Genomic DNA, 16,848 nt, shown 5'->3' on the forward strand with positions numbered 1-16,848 from the left:
ATTGTGGTAAAAAAAACAAATCCAAGAGTCACGTTAATTTGTTGAACTTATATACACAAATTTTGACTTTTTACAAGCAGACTTCTGTTTTATGTTATTCTTTTACATATTCAATGCAATATTAGTATCTCATATTCTTGGGTTAAGCGTCAGCATTGTTCTGGGATTCCTGTATAACCATCTCATGACTAAATGCACTTGGTCTTTGCTTTGATGAAGGTAAAAAACATCTGCTATCATCCTCTCAATTAACTTCATACAGTTGAAATGGCAGCTAAAGGAGATGAAACTTTGGGATGATTCTGGCTCCTCCTCTGCATTTGATCTTTTCCCACCCCCTTTATGTCCCAAAATACAGAGACAAACCTGTTGCACCCAAGCTTAGGGACATACATAGCTCAGACAACACACTGAGCAGGAGCAGCCGGCGTCGATGTCCAGCATGAGCAGATGCACTTAAAGAGGAAGAAAACCATTTGCCACTTCAACCGGATTCCTTCAGAAGGTTAGTTTGATCGTTCCCCAACTTCTCCATGTAATAACAACCTGATCTGTTCATGTTGTACCTAATCTGTTTTCCAAGATGTCATTGTGTATGCATTTTCCATGACTTATAAATAACAAGTGCTCTTGCTGTGACCAGATGAAAGGAATGAGTAAGAGAATACGTATGTTGAGAGAGGTCCTCCATGGAGCGTGATGGGACTGTAAAAAGCTGCTGCCAAGGAATCTTTCTGCAACCCTGGGTATCCTGTAAAGGCCTCTTGCAACTTTTCTATAAAACTGGCATGGAAGACAGAAACGCTTGAAGAAAGTAGAAGAGAAAAGACAGGGCACAGAATATTTTCTTCAATAGATCTAAAGACCCAAAAGGGATAGACAAGAGACTTGTAGGACTTTAAGAGCTCCATACTGACCACCTCACTGCTTATTTGACTTATTTGAAAACAAAGGGGGTTTGAGAGTCAGGAAAGCAATAATGGATGAAGCTAAAGAGGGAGCTCAGGAAGCAATGGTTAACGAAGCTTTGGTTCAGTTCAAGGCCACCTTGCAAGCTGCTGTGAGGGAAGTACATGTAGACGTAAGTGCTTTCAAGCAGCGGATAGAGCAACGGATCGATGAGCTATGCATCTGCAATGGACCCCTGGCTGAGGCAGTGACCAGGCTGCAGGAGGAGAACCTTCAGCTCAAAGCAAAGCTTGAGGCCCTCAGCCGCTTGGTGGAGGATCTCGCTGGAATAAAGATCGAAAGGAATCCTCCTGATGTAAGGAGGAAGAATGAGAGGGAAGGTTTAGAGAATGGCCATGTACATAGACAATCTAAGACCAAGGAGGAACAAAAGGGTCTGGTTAACTCTGTGGGACCAGAAAACAACCAGTCCAACTCTGCACACTCTGAACCATCAGAGTCAAGCGAAGGGTCAAGCCCTGCTGCTGCAACTGCTGCCCCCAGCAACACCCCTCCTCCATGGAGAGCCAAGAGACATGCAGACATTAATGTGAGTATTTATTCTGTTTTTTTACTGTGTGCAAAATACTCACTGTTTGTGTAAGTACATATATATGAATGTAAAAACAGAACTGTGATATAGTTGAAAAGTAAGAGGTTTAAGAGTCGTATTCACCGAATCACCAATGCACCTGATCTATTATAAGTAGGACTTCCATCTGACTCCAACTCATGGATGTGTCACTAGGGTCGGGTAATCATCATGATCAGGAGCTATAAAAAAAAAAAAAAATATTCTGAATGAATTAGTATTTCTGTCTTCTCTGATTCTGGGTTAATCAGGGATGGGTTATCAGCTATTTCTATCAGTGTTGAAATGGTTGATTCCTGAACTCAGCTTTTGTTAATGTCTGAAAAAAGCTCCAAATCTAGTGTAGTAGAGCACTTGGCAGAAGTTTTAATCATGTCATCTCACAACACACTTGTCTTCTGCATTTCATTTTCTAAATTTTCTGGAAATTTTGAGAAAATTTGTGACACATTTAGGTGAAAACAGCAATCAGCCTCAAAGCAGTAAAGCTTTGAGAATTCACCCCCTGCTGAAAGGTGCAGTATATAATAATTACAGACATCTGGTGGTAAATATAGGCATAAAAATTACTTCAAATCCCAAGCACAGTTGTGACTGTACGGTGGCCGTCAGTGTCCAAACTTCTTCCAGTCATAAAGATGAGTGGATCCGGCGGCCTCAGGTGCAGCGATGACTGCACTACAGGTGTATACTGTCTTCTTCTATGGTGCTTTTAAGGCGTTACTGATCCCAAACGGTGCTCTAGCTCCTATCAGACAAAGCTGCCACTGCAGTTTTAAATCTTCAATCACAGAGTTGTTTGTTCATTCAGAGACAACGTAGTAAAAATGGTGGCAGCTGCCATGTATGTGGACCCACTGTGAGTAGATAGAAATGTCTTATTCTAAGAGAATAAAAACATATTTCAGTGAAGGGACTGGATACCAACAGAAACTTAATATGTTAAAATTTTCTGTCACTGACTTGATTTTGTTACTCTGCACCCTTAATGCAGAAATATTCAGCATCCATAGTGCATCCTGTCTCTTAGTTGAGATCTCTCCAGCCAGTAAAAGTCAGTTCTATGTTGAGTCTTGTCTCATCTCTTACACTGTTCCGTTCATGCTTTCTTTGATTTGATTTAGTAATACTACTTTAAAGGGACTGTTGTATTGTTTGACAACTATTATATAACATTTCCCTCCAGTCAAGGTATCATGTATTCAACAGCGTTGGTTTGGCTGTCCATTAGCAACATAACTCAAAAAGTTATGGATGGATTTTGATTAAATTTTTAGGAAATCTCAGAAATGGAATATCGGAGGTATCCAGATCACCGTCTGGTTCCAGGATTTTTTTAAAGGATTATTTACAGTGGGGAGATAGGGATAAGTTTGCTATTAGAGCTTCTAACTCAAAAATAATGCTCACAATCATTGCCAAAAATAAATAAATAAATAAAGCTAATTGCAGTGGCTTGGTGGAGGTCTGTGCTCTCTTCTAGTTTACGTTGCATTTGCATTTAGCCAAATCGGCTTGATAGTAAGGAGTAACATTCAAGCTTCAGCACAGTAAGAAGAAAAAAAGAAAAGAAAAAGAGAAAATTTAATTTTATATTTAAATGACCGATGATGAGGTGGTAAAATTAATGCACAGGTGTTAGTAAGGTTATTCATATTAGGATAGAGAAAGTGTTCTCAGAAATTAAATGGACTGCATAGCACTTTTCTAGTCTTATCTGCCCACTTAGAGCACATGTCACAGTCACTCCCGTCACATGCACACACTCATACAGCACTTCTAAATATACAGTATGTTAAGTGCTTATATACACATTTATACCCTGATAGACACATTGGGAGGCAATGTGGGGATTAGGAGTGCCCAACAACACTTTGACATAAGTCAGGAAAAGCCAGAAATCGATCGACTGGCCTTCCAGTTGGTGGACGACCGGCCTTCTCCATGAGATGACTTTTCAACAGCCTAAAAAAAGGACCAACCTGTTCTGATACCATTTTGTAGCTCATTTCATCATCATAGAACCACAAATGAGAAGACGGTAAAAACCAGCTTATGCATGGAATGACATGGCCACATCTTGTTACTGAAAGTACACAGTAGTTGAAATCATTGGTCTGTATGTCTGAGTTTATATAGCTGGTAGCAGAACCAGCAGTTACTCAAGTATCATTGCCTTGAATTTGATTCCACCTGCAACTACCGGCCAGGAAAATTTCATTTTTAATGTTATTTTTTTGTTGGATCAAACACCATGTGTGCCTCTGTTGTTTTTAATAGGTTTCACTCTGGCCTGTTGGTGGGATGCTGCAGTAGTCAAGGCAATGAAGCATGGTCAGAGAAGGACAACCAGTCATCAGTCATAGTATCTGGGTTTCTTGCAACCTTTGTAAAGAAGATGGCTGAATAGGATTTTTGTGTTGATATTATGTTGGATGTAAAAAGCAAAGAGCAGGATGACTTATAGCTCAATCTTTGGAAGATTTAGTTAAAGGTGGCTTTCTTTTATCCATATTTATGGTGGAGAGACAAGCTGAATGCATGGGGGTCATCAAGCAGGAAATCATCATGATACAGTTGGGTATCATCTGTATAGCAGCAATATAATATGAGCAATGTGAGCCAAAGAAGGAGTTTCAATACTGAGCCTTGAGGCACCCCAGATTATTATAGTTTGCCTATTAAAGATGCATAAAATATTTTTACCAATAATAAAAAAAATTTCCAACCTATTTCAGAAAAATTAAGAAGTTGTGTCATCATAGCATTTCAGCAAAGCAGCTAGATAAACACTAAAGATACTCCAGTCAAGTGGTGTTTTCACAGGAAGCTATTAACTAGCTTGTAAAGTATGGTGCTTTAAAGATAATAAAAGCTGATCACATCATTTTCCTTTTTCTTTAGTTTAAGTGTGTATATATAAGAAATATTAGTTGGTATATCCATTCATCTATTCAATCTATATACTAGTGTTATTCTATGTATTAAGGGGTTCTGCAGTGAGCATATATAATAAATCTATAGGCTGTGACTCCAGTGGGACAGCACTGCTTTACAAGCACTGCATCACCTGCAATTGTTGGTATCAGATATTGTAAAATAATTCATCTTCAATATTGCATTTTAGATTGGCAACATACTGCATATATATAGAGAGAGATATTTTGAAACAAACCCACCACATACTTAAACTCATAAAATTCCCTCATCCCCCTATTCTCAGTGCTCTTCTGCTTATGACCCATTTTTATAACACCGGGTCCTCCAAAGGGCACATGTATTTTTGGGTTTGTGATTTGGGAGTGAGCTATAGCACTTTTGAACCTTTGCATGCTCTCCAATAACTGCAGCAGCACTACAACTTCCTCCCTTATCTTAAACTAACACTATTTGCACGCATGAATGGAGGCAGGGACACTTGCAGGGAATTCAAGTCTACATGATCAGCTACAATCAGGATGGTTGTGGACTATGTGATAAACAAGCGCAGTAAACTAACAGATTCTTTCTACATGTTGTCAGTACACATATCATGTGGCACTGCAATACGTCACTCACATGCACACTATAAAGACAGGTATATAAATAAACCCATGTCCCCTAAATGCTCAGGAATTTTGCCTCTCAGCCAATCCAAGTCTCAAGTCGCCTAATGGAAAGTTGAATTGCATCAACGTCCCGGTCAATTAAAACCTCCAGCCTGCACACTGAGAGACAACCAGCTGTCCTCTTGAAACGCACACCCTGCCAACATTCCTCCCCTGTGAAGTCACCTGGTCTTTTCTCAACCATCAACCCCTTGACTCTGACATACAACAGATTAACCCTGGGGTACTAAGCTGGCTGGCTGAGTCATCTGTCATTTTTTCTTCTGCGATTGACAAGATAAAACTCTGAAGAAAAGATTAAATTATAAGCAGAATTGTAAGCACAACTCAGTGAGTGCCAAGGCTTTTAAACAATATCACTCAAATAATTGTTTTATGTTTTCCAATCTTGCCTTGTGATTTGGTAAAACTAATGACCACTAGAAAAGCTTTGATGACTGAACTCAGTGTCAACTTATTAAGTCTTTTTAATGTCAATCTAGCAGACACAATTGCATATTCTCATAGGCTATATTTGGTACCCTTAAACACATGGGAAATATTTTAGTCTTACTTACTAAATGCTTCGCTCTATCGCATGATGTTAGCAGTAGGGCTAGCTAGGGTTAGCAAACTAACAAACAGCTGCTTCCTGAGGTGTTACTGAAAGAGCCAGTGAATTTTCAGGCTGTAAAATAACAAGCTAAAAGAAGGCAAAATTCCACATAGAGCTGTCTTTCTAATCTTCTTCACAGGCCAGGTTATGGGAAAAAGCTTCTAAGCTATCTAAGCTAGCTGTCTGATTCCTCTGTCATTTCTTCTCCAATGATTAAACTGAATTTCAACATTTTTTTAAACAAATCTTTTCAGTGTAAATCTAGCACACACAACTGGATATTCTCTCTAAATTTTGATACCCATAAACATTAAAGAAATATTTGATGCAAAGCTCCACTTTTAAATGTTTTGTACAACAGGGTTAGCAGTACGGCTAGCTATGGTTAACTTAGCCTATGCACCAAAAACAGCTCTCTCCTGAGGTGTTAGTGCAAGAAGCTGTCAATTTTAAGGCTGTAAAACAAGCTAAAAAAGTAAAGGTGAAATGCTCCATAGAGCTGTCTGAAGCATCTAGTTCGTAGTCTATTTCAAATATCTATGTTTGGAGTTTGTTCAAGTGCTAAACACTGCAAGTGCTAAACACTGCAATGCCACGAAAAAAAAAAAAAAAAAAAAAAAAAAACTTTTACAATTACTGCATTACATTTCCATCCCTGTTACCTACACAGCTTAAGTTTAAATTTATCAGCACATCAGTGACCTACTTCTTCATTCATGTTACATGGTGACGTCCATTATTCACATGTTGCTAGTGTTAGCATAGTAACAAACACTTATAAGGAGGTATAAGAGGAAGAGTGGAAGATGCTAATCATGGTCTTTTTGTGGATTAGCTTGCAAGGAATTGCTGATTTGAAACTTGTCCTGCACTTTAAATTACATAAGGTTGGGGTCAGATGTTGAAAGTTGTGACTGTGGTTAGAATCAGCGTACAGTTAGGTTTACATGCTACAAAATACATGGTTAGGAGTTATTCTTTCTCAATATGACTGCCCATTAGCAGTAACAAAATCTACATGGTTACAATATCTTGATTTTTTTTTCCTCTGAAATGAAAGACATTTTTGTGTTTGCATGTTTGTCCAAACCAACCAAAATATGTTTGTATGTTTCCAAGGCAGACTCAAAATGATGCGGGATAAGCGTTAGTCAAGGTTTGACGGGATTAGTAGGGTCAGACAGGCAGACTGTGATATCCTCTGTCAGCTACCGTGGAGCCCAAAGATCACTGCAGCAATAATCTTTAATAATGTGTTGATGGACAGACTGCAATAGCTCTATCGTGTCATGGCCAGACCAATGGCGTGTCTCTGGAAAGCAAAAATGCTGCAGAGGGTGGGAGAGGGGGCGTCCACAGGGCAAAGGCTCAGGGCTGATATACTTAGGCACTGTTTGGACTGCTGAAGCTAACTCCCTGATTTCCAAAGCATCCATTTTGGGGCTATATTGGGATGTAAGAAGAGTGCAGCGGAAACTCTTGCAAAGGGGCTGATTGCAAAATCTAAAATAGCTCTCAGTGGGAACCTTGGTTTGTTAGCTACAGCTGTCATAAAAGGAGAAGCTGTCCGCTGTTCACAGTTGAGACCCCACATGCAGAAAAGTGAGCACACAAACACACAGAGAAACAGATTAACTTTATTAAATGATAACAAAGGCCTAGTCTTCATTTTATCTCTGCTGCAGTCTGAACAACTAAAGGACCAGTGATGCTACTGATAGCCACAGACATACTTGCTGCATGAGTGTCATATACTCCTAAGGTAGCAAGAGCATTTTTGTGAAGATTTTTATTTTTTACTTGTAGCTTTGGATGGATTCCGTCTTACTCTCACTTTAGTATAGAAACTGCCATGTTCAGAGGCATTTCCCTTAATAAATGGAAAACTGCTGTTAGGCGTTGACAACATCTCACATTTTAACAAGTGATAAAACTAAAATGAGAAAGTTCTTTTCTAGATATTACATAGTTTGATTTCTTTAAATTTCCACTATCATCAGTAAGTCATCTAAATCACCTACTCCTCTATTACCGGGTTGGACCCCCATTTTCCTTCAGAACTGTTTTAAATTGTGTCATAAGGGGCCCAAAGTAGGCCAGAAAATATCCCCCACACTATTACACCAGCAGCAGCCTGAAACATTGATCCAAAGGCAGAATGAATGCATGTTTTCCTGATGTTTCCACCTAATTCTGAGCCTAGCATCTGAATGTGGAGCTGAAATGGAGACTTATCAGACCAGCAACGTTTCTCCATCTTCTATTGTCCAGTTTAGGTGAGTCTGTGTGAATTGTAGCCTCAGTTTCCTGTTCTTAGCCAGGAGGCACATGGTGTGGTCTTCTGCTGCTGTAGCCCATCTGCTTCAAGATTGGACGTGTTGTGTGTTCAGGATGCTATTCAGTAGATCTCGGTTGGAACCAGTGCTGATTTGACTTCCCGTTGCCTTTCTATCATCTCCAACCAGTCTGACCTCTAACATCACCAAGACATTCTGGTCCAGACAACTGCTGCTCACTGGATATTTTTTCTTCTTCAGACCATTCTCTGTAAACCCTAGAGATGGTTGTGTGTGAAAATTATGTTGCATTGTTTTGTTTTGTTCTTTCAAAGCTATGAATTACCTGTAAGTCTGTGAATATCATAGTTTTATTCATAAGCAACACTCTACTGTACAGGGAACTGATGCAAAAGGAGAGAAAAATGTCACCCAGTCAGAAGCACAAGAAAATCACCAACAGCCAGGTAAGCAACCGCTCCTCCAATTCCAAACGACGTACTTGACAGGCCTTGATTCATACTGTGGTTTTGTTTTCCCAGAAAACACATCAATAACCACTGATGTAGCCTCAACAGAAGCCGCACCACAGTCCCACCGACCTCTGACCGCCATCACCAAACAAAGTGTGGAGTCCAGCACACCTGGTCAGTTTCGCATTCGCTTCCTGTTTGGCTTCATCAAAATGATCTAGCTTTATGTTTGAATTTTTATATATGTTGCATGAATTAATAATAAATTAATTAAAAGTCCTCCGGAATACTCAGAAATCCAAGCATGCTATTGCTAAAGTATAAAAGTACAATTTTTTGATTAATCAATAAGACTGGAGTTTTAAATGATCAGATATTGATTATTAACCACTGATTAAAAACTATGACAACATAAATTCTGTTGATGGATTTATGCAATATAAGGACTCATTGCTTTTTTACAGACTATGAAGAATCAGGTCCTCTGACCAAACCACATCTCCCTCTCACTGCAATGACAAAACCCAACTATGAAGCTCCAACGGTCTCTCAGGCTCCTGCCTCTGTGGCTAAAGGTACTAAAGAGTGTCCAGTAAAAGCAGATATGTGAAAGTGGAAAATCTGTTTCTACTGTGAGATCTTTTGATAAACAAATATTGCTCTTATTAAAAAAAAATAGGATTTTATTTTACTCAGAGTTTCACTTTTTCAGAAGCTGATGAACCCCAGCCACATCTTCCTGTCACTGCCATGACATCCAAACTCAGCTCAGAGGGCTTGCTTGCCACCAAACCTGCACAGTCTCCAGCATCAGCACCTAAATCTGCAGGGGATGATTCATTCATCAGAGGTCAGTCAGAAAGTGCTTAACTGTTTATGCCCTATAGATGTGGAGATTATGGAGAGACTTTCAGAGGATTTAATTCAGAAAAATTCAATAAAAGAAATGGGTTTGTTTGGTTTTATCCTGCTGTCTGTTTCTTGCAGGCTTTTCTTGATTTTACTCGTAATTATTTGGTGAATTGTAGGTTGAGATAAGTTAAAGCTTTTATTTGACCTTGCTTCACCTGTTGCTACTTTTGTATCTTCTTTTACCAGTTAACAGTGAATTATATAAGGTCTTTACAGTCAGTTAACTTTCAGTTCTTTGTTGTTATTATTTATGGAATTGACAACATGATATATATGATGATGGAATCTTGCAGATTTCATAGAGGTTTGCCAAAATAACTTCACTGAAAGAAAGAAAGAAAGAAAGAAAGAAAGAAAGAAAGAAAGAAAGAAAGAAAGAAAGAAAGAAAGAAAGAAAGAAAGGATGCTGCCCATCCTAAAATAAAAGTCACATTCATTTTTTGTTGGACCTCCTTTAGCTTTGATTGTAGAAGCATTCACTGTGGCTTCATTTAAATAAGTTCTACAATGTCCCAACATTTTTTTTTTTTTGTCAAGAATTGCATTATTTTTTTTCCAAGATCTTGTATTGATGATGGGAGAGTCGGACCTCCAGAACATTCCAAAGATTCTCCATTACGTTCAGGTCTGGACTCTGTGGTGGCCAATCCATGTGTTAAAATGATCCTGTTCCCTGAACCACTCTTTCACAATCTGAGCCCCATGAATCCTGCATTGTCATCTGGAATATGGCCGTGAAAATCAAATAACCTGCTCATTCAGTGTATTCAGATGACCTCATTCTTTGGACACATAATGTTGCTGAACCTAGACCTGAACCTAGACCTGACCAACTGCAGCAACCTCAGATCAAAGACTGCCCCCACAGGCTTGTACAGTACGCACTGGGCATGATGGCTGCATGACTTCATCTGCCTCTCTTCTTACCCTGACACTCCTTCACTCTGAAACAGGGTAAATCTGGACTCATCAGACCACATGACCTTCTTCCATTGCTCCAGAGTCCAGTCTTTATGCTCTCTAGCAAACTGAAACCTTTTTCTTTGGTTAGCCTCATTTATTAGTGGTTTTCTTATGGCTACACAGCTGTTCAGTCCCAATCCCTTGGGTTCCTTCATGTTGTTCATGTGGAAAGGTTCTTACTTTCACTACTAAACATAGTCCTGAGTTCCACTGCTGTTTTTCTTCCATCTGATTCCACCAAAACATTTAAGTGATCACCGATCACCATCACTGAGGATGTTTTCTGAGCCCATTTCTTCTTGGAAGACGATGGTTCCCCCACTATCCTTCCACTTTTTAATGATGTGTTGGACGGTTCTTAACCCAGTTTAAAACTGGTATATTCATCTGACCTGTTGATGTCATATGAGCCACCAAGACGTCTAAGATTTTCTGGGTAAAGTTTGCTTTCTATTGAGAGAGTTAAAACTAAACATTTTATTTTTATGCTGCAAATATCTGGAACAAACTACCAGGAAACCTGAAGTCTGAGCTAATTCTTTAAATCGGTTAAATTAGGTCTTAAAAGTTTTTTATTTGCCACCATTTTAATTAACCTGGGGAGCTTTTCTTTTTCTTTGAATCCTCTTAAATATGTACACTAATGATGATGATATATTTCTTGCTTATGTCTGTTTCCTCTGATACAACACATTGGGTTGCCTTATGTATGAAACATGTTGTTAAAATAATGAACCTGTTCTATCTCCACTTGTTCAGGCACATCTGGAGCAAAGGAACTGAGGTCCCAGGCATCCCAGGAGCAGTCAGAGTCTGTATCTCAGGCTTTGCCACATCTTCCCCTCACAGCTGTAACCAAAAGTAGCTCAGAGGCTCCTGCTGCATCAAAGTCTGATCCAACTGAAGCTTCAACCCTGAATCCTTCAGTGCCAGAATCACCAATAACAAAACAAAGTATATCCATTCAGACGTGGAATTTGCATGCTACAAAACTGGATTATTTAGTTTGGAGATATTACTTTGCATCTTTTGTACTTAAATATATAGAGTTTCTTTCTAGAAAACAAGCTGTAAGATGGAGTTTAGTCTTTCAGTTTAAAACATGTTTTCTTTCTTTACTCTTTAGACATCAGTGAACCAAAGTCCCACTTGCCTCTTTTGGTCATGACCAGACCCAACACCGAGTCCACTTCACCTGCTCAGTCTCAGAGTCTTCTAGCATCCCTGGAGCCAACAGTGAAACATGGAGAATATCCCTTTAAACGGGGTGAGTTAGACCAAAGGGCTGCAGTTTTTAATTCTCTTTTTTTCTACTGCCAGCGGGGTGGTTTTTTCTTTTTCTTTTTCTTTATTGTTGCATCTCATCATTGCAGCACCAGTGCTCAAGACACCAAGTCCCAGTTTAAAGAGAAGTGTGAGCTTTCCTCAATCTGCAGGTATGATGGCTTTAAAAAGACATTGTTCTTAGTATGATTTATCATTTTTAAATCTTGTTCACTCCGAGCTTCTCTAATCGTCCCTCTACAGAAAAACTGCTTCCCTCTAAATCAGTCATAACATCTGGATTTTCACCTAATTTGGACAAGTAGGTTGTGACCACAAATCTTTTTCGTTATCTTAGATACCAAATGAACATGAAGCCAGGTTAGATTTACTGCTTTAGTCCAACTGAATTTCCACCATCTTCATTTTGTCTTCCAATGCTTCTGTTCAGGAGATCGAAGCCAGGTGGGCTCGATTTCAAGCAGGATTTGATGAAATCACAAACACTTCTGCGCTCCAACGGGGCTCAAGCCAAACGGGCCCTTTTTGAAAGGATGAACTCTGAGCCTTTGAAGTAAGTGTTTAAAATCATTTTCCATTTCATCACTGATTGTTTTCTTCATTAGAAAATTTTGCCATAAAATTCGGCACATTTCTTCCAGACTTAAGGATTGCAAACCAAAACTGAAGCGCTCCCAGAGTTTTGGCGTCTCCAGTGCCAGTGGAATAAAACAGATCCTCTTGGAATGGTGTCGCTCAAAAACCATCGGCTATCAGGTCAGACTGTGTGACCACTCTGGAGTTTTAATCTTATCACTGTAGCCTTTTTACTGGATCGAGCAAAAAATGTTTTGCCCAAATATGGCCTTGAATTATGGACTTTGTTGACTAAATGTGAGTGTGGCTGCCAAAACTCAGTCCCATAACCACCACTTCTGGTCCACAGGAGACTTGCTATAATCCAATAATCCAAGCCAGGCTAGGAACTGACATCTGAACCACATGTGGCCCACATAACACCTGCCAGTGCCGTAACTGAGCCATAAGTGCCAAAAGTAGCCCGGATTAGACCCAAACATGTCAGCTATCTGGGACAGAGTTTGTCCAAATGCTAAATATTATTATGTTTTCCAAAGTGCTTGACTCGAGCAAAGCTGGGCTGGTTCTCCTGGACGAACAGTCCAGGTCAAGAGTTTGGAAGTAAATCAAACGGTGTGTTTTACTAACTTTGCTGCTTCAGTTTTCATGTTGCTTCCATGTTGGCTGTAATGAGTGGTCAGATAGACATCAGCTGAAGTCACAATTTCACTTTCATTGATATTTAACAGTAAAATTAAGAGTTTAAATCATTGCTTTGATCAGCCAGCAGTGGTTATTTCTAAAGAGACTCGTTCAACCGTCATTGCTTTGCAACTTCTAAGTTTGTTCCTCCTGAAAGAAGTGTGTACTGGATCATTACCAGCTTCACAAAGAGAGGATGAAGAAGACTTCAGGACTTCCAAGAATGTCCTCCAAGCACCAGGATCATCTTCTTATGAGGGGAATGACAGCAGGCAGATGTGAGAGCTTCTGCACTGTTAGATGAAGACTTTTGGAAAATGGCTTTAGCTCAGGAGATGTTTACTTTAAAGTCATATTTAGCTTTCTGGCAATTTCAGGTCTGATTAACAGAACATGGGACCAGGTAGAGGACAGGTACCTGTCCTGAACTACACTCCACCACTACAACATTGTTTGCTAACCACCAATAAAACACCAGAAAAAGAAGAAGTGGGGATGTGCAATATTTTTCCTTTCACTATGACACTTTTTCATTCATACTGATATGTGATTGTCCAGCGTGCATTAATATCCTTATTGCAAAGGAAATATGAAACATGAATACAACTCATGAACATAAATACTTGAAAGAAATGCTTATAAATTAAAATAAAATATATAATTGGGTAAATAAAATAAAATAAGATTAAAGTTTTTTTTTTTAATTACCCTTCTCATATTGAAAAAAACATAGCCCTCAAGAACCTGCTTTAAACAATTAAAGTATTAAAAGACGGCATCATAGACATCATCATTTTCATGACATCTGATAGGCTACCAAATAGGCGTCATGTGATGCGGAAGATGTTGAAGGAATCCATCAGACATAAAAAGTGAACTGTGTTGTTTTTCTACTTAATTTAACCAGGTATTTCTTTTACATCTTTCTCTCAGAACATTGACATTCAGAACTTCTCGTCCAGCTGGAGTGATGGGATGGCTTTCTGTGCTCTGGTCCACTCTTTCTTCCCGCTTGAGTTTGATTACAATTCACTGAATCCAGCAAACCGCAAACACAACTTGGAGCTGGCCTTCACCACAGCAGAGTAAGCAGAGTAAAACTAAACTCCATTAAACTTCAGATGTGTTTTAAATGCAGTTTTCATTCATTTAGCTGCAAATTGTTTGTAAACTTTGAATTTTCCATGTGGAGCACAGGATTATTGATTAGTGTCCTTTATGTCACTGCTTCAGGCAGCAGGCGGACTGTCTGCGTCTGATCGAGGTGGAGGACATGTTGGAGATGGGGGACAAACCAGACCCTATGTGTGTGTTTACATACGTCCAGTCCCTTTACAACCACCTGAAGAAGTTTGAATAACTCTGCATCAGAGAAGCCATAGTGTTCAGTTGTGTGTTAATCAGTTTTATACTGTTCGTGTGTGTGTGTTTTCCCCACTTTCGGCAACATTTTTTTATGACATGTTGTGATGTGTGTGCTTGTTATATTAAAAACATGTTTGATTCTGCAGAAATATCAGAACAATGTGTCCACCTGTAATAAATTGTTCCTGAAGATGAGACCGTGTCTGGGAACACCAGCCGTCAGCAGGAGCCAGTTTGGAGGTTTATTAGAAGTATGGAAAAAGTTTATAAAATCATATTTTATTCAGTATAAATACAGGAAGACACTCCACAGTTCAGCTGCCATCACCTGATGAAAGCTGTGAGAGCGGCTGTGAAAGATGTTTGTTTGGTTTGCAGACATGAAGACGAAGTGGATGACCAGGCCAGTTTTCAGTAATGACCAACTTCACTGAAAAGCTGTTTAGAAAAACATACAGATGATAAACTGCTTATGAAAACATTATGGATTTCATTTTCTTTTTAAAATGACAGGTTTAGGAGGTGGTTTTCCTTTAAACTTTGTCTGGAGGCTGAATAAACAGAGTTAAGTGGAAGAATGTACACTGCCATCTGCTGGTGGAATAAATCCAGAGCAAGGAACCAAGGACCACCTGGCTTCATTTTACAAGCAGCGATATGGAGGTGTTTTTATATATATATATCTATATATATATATATCTATATATATATATATATATATATATAGATATATAAAAGAACATTAATATATTAATTCTGGTAAAATTACAACTTTACTCTTGAAGCCTGTGATGAAAGATAATTGTCTTAATGTGGCCCTTATACTCTGTTGCAGTCCGTCCCCTGGATTATTGCTTTGCTTTACTTAATTCAGAAAACCTGGAGATAAACATGGAAATTTATTTAGACCAGTAAATATGTTCTTATAATAAGTTATCCAAGAGTTCATGATGTTGTTATTATTTTACTACAATTGTTGTTGATTTACTCATTTAAATAAATCCATCATTTATATAAATTATTTATTTCATTTTTATTTTATTTTATGTACATTAATCACAAACAGTCAGGAATAGTTGGGTTGAAATGTACAGAAAATTGTAAAACTTTATGGTACATCATTATTATTATTATTATTATTATTTACCTTTATTCCAGAAAAATCACGGCATAAAAAATCCTAATAATTTATTACATTATGAATGTTTAACATTTAAGCAGAGTCTTGCAGTGGTAATTATTTCATGTCAAAGAGTTTATTAAGAGAAAATCTAACAACGCTGTCACTGAACGAGAACATTTAGTGGTTTATTCATGGTTCAGATTCTTCTTCTGTATTTATTTATTCATTTATTTGTGATTGATCACCTTGTTAAAGAACAGTGTCTTGTGCAATAAATACTTAAAAACATTGAACATTTGTACATGTGCATTCAAAGTTTAGTTTAATAAAAAAAAAAGTTAAATTACGTTAACTTGTTGAGGTTATAGTGCATGTTCTTGTAATGTTCTTTTTAAAGTGAATGTAATTTGCCTCAGTGCATTCGCAAAATGAAAAGAAAAAAAGTGAAAGATAAAAACACATCTATAGAAGTTTAATTTAGTTGCGTTTAAAGTCTGAAACTGGTATCCACATATAGGACCCACCAGAGCCTCTCATTGACACCCCCGTACAAAAAAATGGCAGTGCACTTCCTGTTACTGTAGACGTTTAATAGTTCCAAACACCATATCAGACTGAGGTCATCACCAATTCATTCCATTCATTTTCAGAGGTAAGTCGATGCAATATCAGTCTTATAAGTCACGAAAATGCATTACATTCTGTCTGATGTCCTGCAATAAAATAATTATGTCTGTTCAATGTGATAAGTTTTTGTTTAAATGTATTTTGCATTTGTATGTTATATTGTTCTTTGACCCCATTGCCTCCCAGCTTTTTTGTTTAGTTCGAATAAGTGTGGTCCTGTATTTATTTCAGTGTACTGATCAAGTGCTTTGTTATTCATAGATTCATAGAATTTGATGTTCAATAAGACTTAGGTTAGTGGAAACGTATTAAAAAATTAATAAAAAAAAGTATTGTTCTGTCACCTCTGTAGACATAGCGTACATTACACAGTTTCTTATTGTTGTTTATATGTGCAGCTATATTAAAATCCTTCCTGCCGACCATTACAAGCCACCTCTTCCTCCGTTCTGGGTCCCTCGGGAATCCATACATTGGGAAGCCTTTCTCAGACCTGTTGGAGCATCCAATGCTGCACAGTTCTCCATGATTGACTGTTTTCTTGTCTGTAAAATGTTATGATTATGTATAACCATTACATATAATAGAAAATCACAGAGTGGTTGACCTGTTAGGTACTTATCCAGAGCCTACTGGCTTCCATCTATCCATCTTCTGCCGCTTATCGAGAGTCGGGTCGCAGGGGCAGCTGCCTAAGTAGGGAAACCCAGACTGCCCTCTCCCCGGCCACATTCACCAGCTCATCCAGGGGGATCCCGAGGTGTTCCCAGGATCACCGAGCTTCTCACCCTATCTCTAAGGGAGAGCCCAGCCACCCTGCAG

The 16,848-nt window shown here is 38.6% G+C and overlaps 1 protein-coding gene across 1 annotated transcript; it reads left to right on the top strand.

Annotated features, from left to right (window-relative positions):
• Nucleotides 1-398: 398 nt before the first annotated feature.
• Nucleotides 399-15,866, top strand: LOC121653954 (smoothelin-like protein 1). Its single transcript, XM_042007759.1, has 14 exons — nucleotides 399-505; nucleotides 644-1,498; nucleotides 8,420-8,486; nucleotides 8,562-8,666; nucleotides 8,957-9,067; nucleotides 9,205-9,342; nucleotides 11,127-11,321; nucleotides 11,494-11,634; nucleotides 11,741-11,803; nucleotides 11,895-11,952; nucleotides 12,082-12,204; nucleotides 12,293-12,407; nucleotides 13,845-13,996; nucleotides 14,145-15,866. The coding sequence occupies exons 2-14, from the start codon at nucleotides 980-982 to the stop codon at nucleotides 14,269-14,271; spliced, it is 1,914 nt and encodes a 637-aa protein (XP_041863693.1). The 5' UTR covers nucleotides 399-505; nucleotides 644-979; the 3' UTR covers nucleotides 14,272-15,866.
• Nucleotides 15,867-16,848: the final 982 nt, after the last annotated feature.

Source organism: Melanotaenia boesemani, chromosome 15, assembly GCF_017639745.1.
Source record: "Melanotaenia boesemani isolate fMelBoe1 chromosome 15, fMelBoe1.pri, whole genome shotgun sequence".
NCBI lineage: Eukaryota > Metazoa > Chordata > Actinopteri > Atheriniformes > Melanotaeniidae > Melanotaenia > Melanotaenia boesemani.